The sequence below is a fragment of the Hipposideros armiger genome, unplaced genomic scaffold, assembly GCF_001890085.2.
Source record: "Hipposideros armiger isolate ML-2016 unplaced genomic scaffold, ASM189008v1 scaffold_48, whole genome shotgun sequence".
NCBI classification, from domain to species: Eukaryota; Metazoa; Chordata; class Mammalia; order Chiroptera; family Hipposideridae; genus Hipposideros; species Hipposideros armiger.
The window spans coordinates 1243616-1253256 of record NW_017731398.1 but is presented as its reverse complement, the minus strand read 5'-3'; the positions used below and the strand labels follow the sequence as shown (position 1 = coordinate 1253256).

The 9641-nt window shown below is 45.6% G+C and overlaps 2 protein-coding genes across 5 annotated transcripts in view; one reads left to right on the top strand and one right to left on the bottom strand.

Annotated features, from left to right (window-relative positions):
• The window catches only part of ZSCAN2 (zinc finger and SCAN domain containing 2), a 16197-nt gene extending 11963 nt beyond the window's left edge, over positions 1–4234 (bottom strand). The window contains exons 1-3 of one of the 4 annotated variants that reach the window (XM_019640125.1): positions 3018–4229; positions 2654–2777; positions 812–1328 (exon numbers count right to left, since the gene is read on the bottom strand). In XM_019640125.1, coding sequence (XP_019495670.1) covers positions 812–1217 — 406 coding nt within the window. In that variant the 5' untranslated portion in view covers positions 1218–1328; positions 2654–2777; positions 3018–4229. Of the gene's footprint in view, positions 1–811; positions 2512–2653; positions 2778–3017 lie in introns of those variants that run through there. The other 3 variants (XM_019640129.1, XM_019640124.1, XM_019640126.1) reach the window with 3 other exon arrangements.
• Positions 1–9641, top strand: part of ZNF774 (zinc finger protein 774) — a 55163-nt gene that overhangs the window by 18542 nt on the left and 26980 nt on the right. The window lies entirely within an intron of this gene.

Sequence of the window (9641 nt, the reverse complement as noted above, 5' to 3'; positions counted from 1 at the left end):
CTCCATCTCCCCCCTTCCCCCAACCCTACTTCCCAAAAACATACTTTCCACTCTGATCTGTCCACCTTTCTTACTGTCACCTGAACCATGCCACACTGGTCCACCCTTCAGAGCCTCTGCATAGCACAGCTTCTCTTAGAGGCCACCCCCTCCGCCTGCCCTGCACCTTTCCAAATTCTACCCCAGCCTGCAATTCCTGCTCAAGTTCCATGTCCTCCGTGAAGCCTCTGAAGTCTCCTCCCCTGCAGTTCTCATCCGCACGCAGGCAGCCATGTCGCATGGGTCCTGAAACAGTCTTAGGGGCACAGGCAGATCAGAAGTAACTATTTTGTCATCAAGGGAGTCCCATTTACAAGTGAAGAGCAGGATGGAGGCAGAGTAGTTGAATGGTGGGCCAGGGTCCCACAGCATGTTCATCTTGTAAAAACAGGATTTGGTTTTTCTAACTGCCGGAACTTCACATATCTGGACGATTATTGCACAACCAAGTGAAGGTGCCAAGGGGTGATTTATAGGGCCTTCAGCCCTTCCCCCAGACCTCTATAAGCTTCCCCATCACCCTGATTAAACACAGAAGTAAAAACCAGGCTTACTATGCAAATATAGCTCCGAGAATACTCCTCTAAGCCCCTCCTATACTGCAGTTCTGGAACTGTCACTGCACACAGGGCATTTAAAAAGGTGACAATGTACTGATTGCCCGCAGACAGTGTAGAGGGATGGGGCCGTCCCCAACTCTATCCTGGATGCCACCTTGTCCTCCACCTCGGAGGGTGCTCCCACCCTCTCCCTATGAGGCTCAGCATCTCACCACTGTCCCGAAGGGTCTGGGTCAAGCCTTCCACCAGGGCCACTGCCTCCTCACTGCTTTCGGGTCGATGCTCTTGCAGCCAGGCCTGAATCTCCCTGGGCAGCATGGTCAGCATCTGCTCCTTGGTGTGAACCTCCGGCCTCAGCCAGCGCCGACAGAGCTCTCGAAGGCGGCTGAGTGCACCCTGCGGTCCTCCAGCCACTTCCTCGCGGGGGCTGCCCTTGCTGGCACTCGGGGGAAAAGGCTCAGACTTAGGGCCGTCCTCCTGCAGCACAGCTTCCTGTACCCAAGAGTCATCCTCCAGGATCATGGTGGTGACCTCCTCCTCCTCCTGTTCATCATCCTCTTGAGGCACCTGGACCAAGGGGCTCAGGGGAGTGGTTACTCTCGGCACCTCTGCAGCCATCACCCACGTCTTTGGGGCGATCACTCAGGCTTCTAGTCTTGAACTTCAGTCTTCTCCAGCCAGGCTCTCTGAGAAGATACTTCCCTCCTTAAATTTCAACAAGTAGCCCAGCTAAGAAATGAGGAAGAGAACCAGAATCAATATGTGAACTGTCCTAAAACAATCCAACTTACAGCAGCCCGGATCAGGCCACCAAGTGATTCTTACATCCGCAAATCAACACAAGTTTCCTGTCTCTCTTAAAGGAAAATGGCTTATTCCTTAAAACCTATTTCTGTGTATAGCAAGAGAAGTTAAGAAGCATCGTAAACACAAAATACACAGCATTTTTCTTTCCAAGAGACCAAAGCCTGAGTATCAGAAATTCAAAGCCCTTGCAAGAACCCAGGACTGAGCTATCCTGCCCTAAGTCAGTTTAGACTTGCTGTGGCAGACTGAGTGACCTTGACCTATTATAACATAACAACTCAAGTCACTCAACCTCACTGACCACACCTAATAAGTACACATAATAACACCCATCCTTCTTGTCCTATGGACCCATCTTAAGGATTATCTTAAATCAAGATGTCAAGACACTTGGAGCCTCATGGGAAGGAAGGCAATATCTCAACAGCATTATTACCATTTTAAGTTATGAAGTTTTAACTTTTCCTACTCTTCAGTCAAGCCTTAGCCACTCATGGATTTATCTTTAAAAATAACCATCTTTGCAAATAGAAATTTATTTGCAAAGACACACAACCATAGCATTCTTTCTAATTGCAAAAAAAAATTGACACATTAAAAATCCAGCAGCAGGGGAGTAGTTAGTAAATGATGGCATATTCATACAATACAGTGTATTAAAAAGTATGCTGATGTAATAATGGCTACCTTTGGGGGGGGTACTGAATGAGAAGGGGCGCAGAGGAGCCTTTGGTGTGCTGGAAATGTTCTATATCTTGATTTGACAATGGTTGCACTATGAAATTTAAGAAGTGTGCACTCTGCCGTATTTTAGAATATTTTTTAAATTATGCTGACAGATTGTTAATCATTAATGATTTAAGATACAACTCATATGAAAATTATGGATAAAAGCAAAACCAGCAAGGCATTAAAATCATAGACACAGTATGACCCCAATTCCCATTAAAAATGAACGCATACATAAGGGAAAAAATAGTGGATGGAAATCTTACAAGATGTTGCGAGCAGTGAAATTATAAATTATTTAGACTATAAAAGTAATGAAAAATTATTTTTAAAATCATTACTATATCATAAAGACTCAGTTAACCCTTCCCCCCCCAACAAAAAAAAGAAAGAAAGAGGGGGGGGGAAGGGAAAACTTTATAAAATAAAGAACAAAATAGAAATGCTAGTGAGAAAACCGAAACTCCAATGTGTATTCACAATGACTAGAAGAAACACAGGTATAACAGAACTCTTACTTGGGAACCCGGGAAATTTTCCTAGTAAGCTATTGTAATTCGCTGTGTGACCCGGAGCAAGACACGCCCCCTCTGAGCTCAGTTTCCCCATCTGTAAAATGACGAGGTGCGCGGGATGATGTCTCTATGGCAAGAGAAGTTAGGGTTGGTTGTGCAAGGAGCCCACGGGTGGGAGAAGAGTCCGGGTGCATTAGCTGAGCGAACCCGCGTGTGAGCCCTGACGGCCAGGGCCCGCGGGCCGCGGACAGCGCCCCCGACGCCCCTCCCCCAGCAGCCTGACAGCACTGGCTCCAGGCCCGTTATTCTCGCGCCTTGGGCTACTCCCCTGGGCCTCATGGCTCCAGGCCTGCCTCTCCAGGCTCACCTCTTCGGAGATCAGATCCTGCTACGGCAGCGGCGGATCCGCCTGCAAAAGTGCCCCAGGCACACGGCACGGCCCCTACAGTGTCACGACTGCTCCGGCCCGGAGGGGCACCGAGAACAATGGACGGGATAGGTCCGCCCCCCGCCGCGCTCAATGGCTGCTGAGAACGGCCTCTGGAAACTCTGCTTTCCTATTGACGGATACAGCGACGGAGGGCGGGAGGCTGGGTCCGGGCATTGTGGGAGATGTAGTCCACCCAGACCACCCGGGCTGCTGGCCCGGGAGAGGAGTTTGTGGTTTGACAACCTGGGCAGTGCCCGAGTGCCCGAGGGCCAGAGCCAGAAAATCTGCAGGCTGGCAGTTAGGACCCCAGTGTTGGTCATAGCTGTGACCTGGAACAGGTCATGTCACTTCTTTAAGGCCTCCTTACATTTATCTGTAAAAAGTGTAAGCTGGATGGATGGACTTAAAGGTCGTTTTCAGCTATGAACTGTGTGACAATTGTTAGGACCCTCGACGGCCAAAAGCAGTCCCTGAGCAGGAAAGCAATCTGCACAGGAAAAGCCCCCCTCTTCGCCCGAACCCGGGGCCCTTCTCCCATCTTGCAGATACTGGCACCTGGCTTTCTGCACGCACCTTTCTTTGTTTTGGCACGTGGTATCCCTGCGTCTGGGGGAAAGCCCTGTCCCTCCTCTTCTGCCGGGAACTCCCGTTCTTTGTCTATCTCCTTTTCTGTGGAGCTTGCTCCATCATCAACTCCCCAGGCCGAGACACCACCCCCAGCACACCTGTTTGACAGGTGACTGTGGGAGGTTGGTGTTCCCACACTTGGTGCTCTTTAAGAAATGGCTGCCCTGGCGCTACATGACAACAGATAAGAAACTGCCTGGAAATACAAGGGGGAAATATAAGAATGGAGAAAGACACTCATAATGATCTATGATAGAACAATTGTGTATATTTGTACAGAGCAATTATTGGAGGCACACACAAATGACTACATTTGTGGTTTTAATTTTCATTTAAGTTTCATTTCACGAAAATTTAACTTTCACTTGAGAAATGTTTTATGTGTATTGGTGATTTTAATCTCATTTTCTATGAATCAATTGTTCATATCTTCTTTCCATTTTTTAAATTAAATTTGCCTGTAAGAGCTCTTTGTATGATAAGAAAATGGTGCCTTTGTTTGTCACAGAAGTTAGTATATTTTTCTCAGTTTGCTGTTTGTCTTTTTGTCATTTTTTAAAAAATAGAACTTTGACATTTTTATGACATCAAATTTGCCAATCTTGTCTTTTTATAGCTTCTAAGTTTTGTGTTATTCCTAGGAAATTCTCTGCACCACTCCAAAGATTATTTGAATTTCACTCATTTTTAATTAATTACAACCGCTAACTAATCCAAGGATAAAGATATAAAGTAAGGTTCAGTTATTAAATCCTATATCCCTGGTAGCACCTTAATATATTAGCCCAAAATGACCACATGCAAACAGCACCACCTCTAGGCTAGCCTGAGAAGTCTCCACTAAGCTCCTGAGTGCAGAATTCCCTGCCACCACGTCTCTTCAGTGGTCATCATTTCTAGAATGCAAGATCTCCAAAATGATTGAGGATGATAATTCTTGGGGATGATCATGTGGTTACAAAGATTTGTTTCTCCACTTTTCCATCCTGACTAGGGATGGAAATTTACACAAAAGGGAAAAGATTAATTTGGTTGGGGTGGGGCTGGGATACTGCTGAAACTTTCCAACAGCCTAAGAGTTTGTTTACCTCTGCTCCTATTCCAAGCCAACCCTTGACCACAAGAAACTGGCACTGTCTTGTCATAGGAGAATCCTGGAGCCAGCCATCTCTGCCCTGTGCCTGATTCTCCAGGAAGTTGGTCCTGGCCAATGTCAACTGTCCCCGGTTTAGATAGAGAGTCACATTTAAGACCAATTCCTGGCATAACGTGGCTCCCCACGCCAGTGCCCTAAGACCAGCCTGGGACAGTAAACAAGCCTAGAGACAGCCCCATTCAATAAGTAGCGCTGCTCCCGCTCCTTTCTCCAAACCACAATGGGGACAGAGGCCCTGTGAGCATTTTTGGTTAAAAGCTTTAGAGAACTACTCTGGCTAACAAGTAAAAGGGACTTACTGAAAGAATATCAGGGTGCTTCCCAGAGTAAATGAGAGCTGAAGGATCAGGTTGAGAACGGTTGGAAACCAAGAAATGAAATAAGGCCCCAAGAACCGCAGCAACAATCTCTCAGCAGAAACAGCCCAGCCCGCCCTCCCCATAAGCCCTGGTGATGCTACAGCCATGTCTGTTTGTCCGCCTTCCTCTCAGGGTTCCAAACCAGGGAGAGAGTGTTTGGTTGGCTGAGCCTAAGTCACATGTCCACCCCCTGGACCCACCAGGGTAAGAGGGGACTGGATGTGGCTCCTAGCTTTCATTACTAATACCACACACAAAGGCATGTTCTCCACTCTGGAGACTGGAGGCCTGTTAGGAAAAATTGGACAGGCAGAAATGACCTGTCTTCAGATGCTCAGCAAGAAGGGACCTTGCCACAAGGAATGCTCAGACTAAGGCCCTGAGGGCTCTGATGGCAATGCTAAAGGTGCTTTCCATAACACCTGGTCACAGGCAGGGCCAACAACCCTTGAGCAGACAAGGCCCTGACATTGAGGCAGGGGGGCCTTTAGGCCCTGGGGATGCAGGAAGTAACTCCCCCCACCCAAGACCCCCATCATTGTGTAACCCAACCTACTTCATGGATGTCAGAGTAAGAAGGGAGAGAGTCCTCTGGTTGTACGAATGGTGTGTGTCTCACTTTTTTCTAGCTATGCCAGAGAGCCAGGGCCACTCGATGTGATTGGGAAACGGTCATTTAAATGGACAGTATTGTGGGATGCCATAAGACTGGCCCAAAGAGAAGGAGAAGACTAAACAGGGATTCATCGCAGAAATGCCCAGACAAGAAGAGAAACTAGAGAATGGGGTCAGGGAAACATTTATTTTCAAGAGGGAAGAGTGAAATTCAGTCCAAGGAAGTGTCGCTGAACAGTGGCGAAATTACGTATCACATGGCACACGGCCATGTAAAAGGAAGCTAGAGCAGGATTCTTTTTTCAGGATGGAATTTTTTTACTTCCCAAGGCCAGTATCTTTTCCTGTTTGTTTGTTTGTTTGTTTGTTTGTTTATGAATGGTTTGTATTTAGTGTGACACAGGGAGGAGGCCCTTTGGACCTTGTGTTCTTCAAGGGACACTCGCTATTCCCTGTCTCCATTGTCCTGTGCTGGCCAGGGCCTCTCTAGCCCCTTTAGTGCCAAGAAGGAGGAGAATGGATTTGCAGCCTCCGGCCAGTTCCCATGCCCTATGCTGAACTGCTCTATTCAAGGATATTCCTGGGAAGGCTCAAGGGTGCTCCAGGCTGGACAGGGCGACTTGAGAGGCAGCCCCAGGGTAGGGTGCTGGTGCCAGGACACAGAGCCACCAGTGCTACAGGGATGAATTGAAACAGCTAGGAAGAAAAAGAAAAAAAAAGACAGAAATTTATATGCATGTGCGCACACACACACATATAATCCCTAGGCTGCTGAGTTCATAGGAAGAAAATTATCAATAGAATTGTCGACCATTTGAAAGAGAAAAAAAATCTTGTAACCTTCAGTAAAAACTTGCAGTGCGCTTAGCATGCAAAAGAGGCTTGAAGACAAGTTCCCTAACCCATTTGTCAAATCAGACTGCTGCTCCTAAGCTACTCCCTTACAAATACTGAAGTCAATCACTATGAGATTTACTGAGTCACACGGTCTGGGAGGCAGAGACATCCCCTAGGAATAGTCTGGTGTCATGGGCTTTTTGCCCTTATGGGCTTACTATTGTGTGTTTGATTTGCTACACACACATGTGCACACACACACACGAGCAACCTGAATTTTTTTTATTTATAAAACTCAGAATGCACTCAGAAATCAGGAAGAATTTTTTTTTTAATATTTTATTGGGGAATCGGGGGAAGGGGAACAGACAAGTTGCTGTTGTTTTTGTTCTTCAGTCTAGTTGTGGAGGACGTTGCTTCACTGGCCCAAGCTGGCACCATCATTGCGCTCTTCCCAGGCGAGGCAGATCCGTCTCCGGCTTCTGGACGGCCGCTCAGGGCAGCTGCTGGCCGCTCACGCTGGCTGCTGGCTACACACGGTAACCCATGGCAACCCACTGCAGCAGGGGACTGCAGCCGCCGTCGCCGGCCCAGCTCCAGGTCAAGCTGTTGTTCAGCATCTTAGCTGTAGAGGGCAGCGTCACTGGCCCTCATATGTGGGACCTGACCCGGGACCCTCTGATGTCCCAAGCCAGTTCTTAACCATCGCACCACTCGGCCGGCCCAGGAAGAATTTTTTGAATACAAAAAATTTAAAATCTCTGCATAACATAATAGGCCATAAATCATTTTGACAAAAAATAATGACAAAGTGGAAAACATGTTTTTAATACATGTGACAAACCAAGGGCCAATTTCTAATTTACTATAAGTTTAGCCAAATGAGCATGAAAAAGACCCAAGAACTCAATAGAAAAATGGGTAAAGGATAAGAATAAGCAGGTCACACAGAAAGGGGAGACAAAAAGTTTAACCCCCACTGGTAATTTTTAAAATGCAAATCAAAGCAAATATGGGTAATGTTTGGAACATCTAGCCTCGGAATCCCATTAGCCTTTTAAAAAATGAGGTTGATTTCTATATGCTAATAATCTCCAGGTGGGTGAAAAAAGCAAAATGCAAAACACTGTGCTTATAATATGATATGTTTTGTGAAAAAATGTAAAGGGAAGAAACATTTAATATATATGCTGAGAGATACCTAATAAATTTTTCTTTTTACACAAGAAATACACAAGAAAGTGTGAATGGTGATTGGCTTTATAGAGAGGGACTGGAAGACAAGATGGAGACTTTTTTACTTTTATAGTTTCCTGAAATGTTTTGACATTTTGCCATGCATGTGCATTTTTAAAAAAATAATAATGGAGTTAAAGAATTTTGTGTCATTTCCTCTTAAAACTTTTTTTTTTTTAGCTCAGTAGCAGCTCAGCTCAGGCTGGGAACCGAACCAGTGACCCTGTTGCTCAGAGCTCACACTCTTGAGTGACCTCTTAACCAACTGAGCCACTTGGCCAGCCCTTAAAACTTCTTTGTATTAGAAAAAAAAGCACTGATGAAGATGGTGGGACTCTCATTCACTGCTGGTGGGAATGCAACATGGAACAGGCACTTTGGGAGACAGTTTGGTGGTTTCTTACAAAAATAAACATGCTCCTACCATATAATCCAGCAGTCACGTTCATTGGTATTTACCCAGAGGAAGTAAAAACTTATGTCCCCATAAAAACCTGCACACGGATGGTTATAGCAACTTTATTCATAATTGCACAAACTTGATAGCCCCCAAGATACCCTTCAGTAGGTGAGTGGATAAATAAACTGTGGTCATCCAGACAATGGAATATTATTCAGCACTAAGAAGAAATGAGCTCTCAGCCATGGAAAGACATGGAGAAACCTTAAATGCGTATTGCTAAGTGAAAGAAGCCAATCTGAAAAGACTACATACTGTCTGATTCCAACTATAATGACAGTCTGGAAAAGGCAACACGAGGGAGACAGTAAAAGAATCAGTGGTTGCCAGTGGTTGGGGCAGGATGGCAGGGAGGGTGGGATGAAGGAAGAAGTGAAGCACAGAAGATATTTAGGGCAGTGAAAATACACTGTATGATACAATAATGATGGATACATGTCAGTATACCTGTGTCCAAACCCAAAGGACATACACCACCACAAGTGAACCCTAAGGTAGACTGTTGAAGAATGAGTGAAGAAAGGATGAAGTCAGTATAACTAAGCTGACTTAATATGGAGTCTGTATAGTCAAGCTGACAAAACTGGTTCAGACCAAACAGGCTGAAGGATAAGGAATAGATTTTTTTTTTTTACCTTAAATAGCCTGAGGACTTAAACTTTGAACTTTTCAGTTGTGCCTGGAGGAAGACATGTAAATCCTATAGATTACCCTCTGAAGGGCTTAGGAAAGAATGTTCACGTGTTCAGACAGCCTGACATCCATCACCCAGACCACCAAACATCTGGAAGATTACCATCACTAAGATTACTTAGCAATCCAGAGGCTAAGAATGCAGGACTGATTCTTCTCAAGAATGTAGTTTTTACTACAAGAACGCTCAGCTTGTCTTTCTTCTTCAGAACACGCTGGGGTATTGTCTAGTTGTGTTTATGATTTGCGAGTCCTAAGACTCTTGAATAAATCTTTGTCATTTATTTCTAGCTGGAGCCTCCTGACTCTTTTGTGCTCTGTGGACACTATGGACTTTGGGTGATTATGATGTGTCTATGTAGGTTCATCAATTGTAACAAACGTGCCACTTTGGGGCACGGATGTTGATAATGGGGGAGGCTGTGCCCACGTCGGGTCAGGGGGTATGTATGAATAGGAAGGTTTTGTACCTTTTTAATTTTGCTGTGAACCTAAAACTGCTATAAAAACTAAAGACTTAAAAATAAAAAAATAATTGGGCCGGCCGAGTGGCGCGATGGTTAAGAACTGGCTTGGGA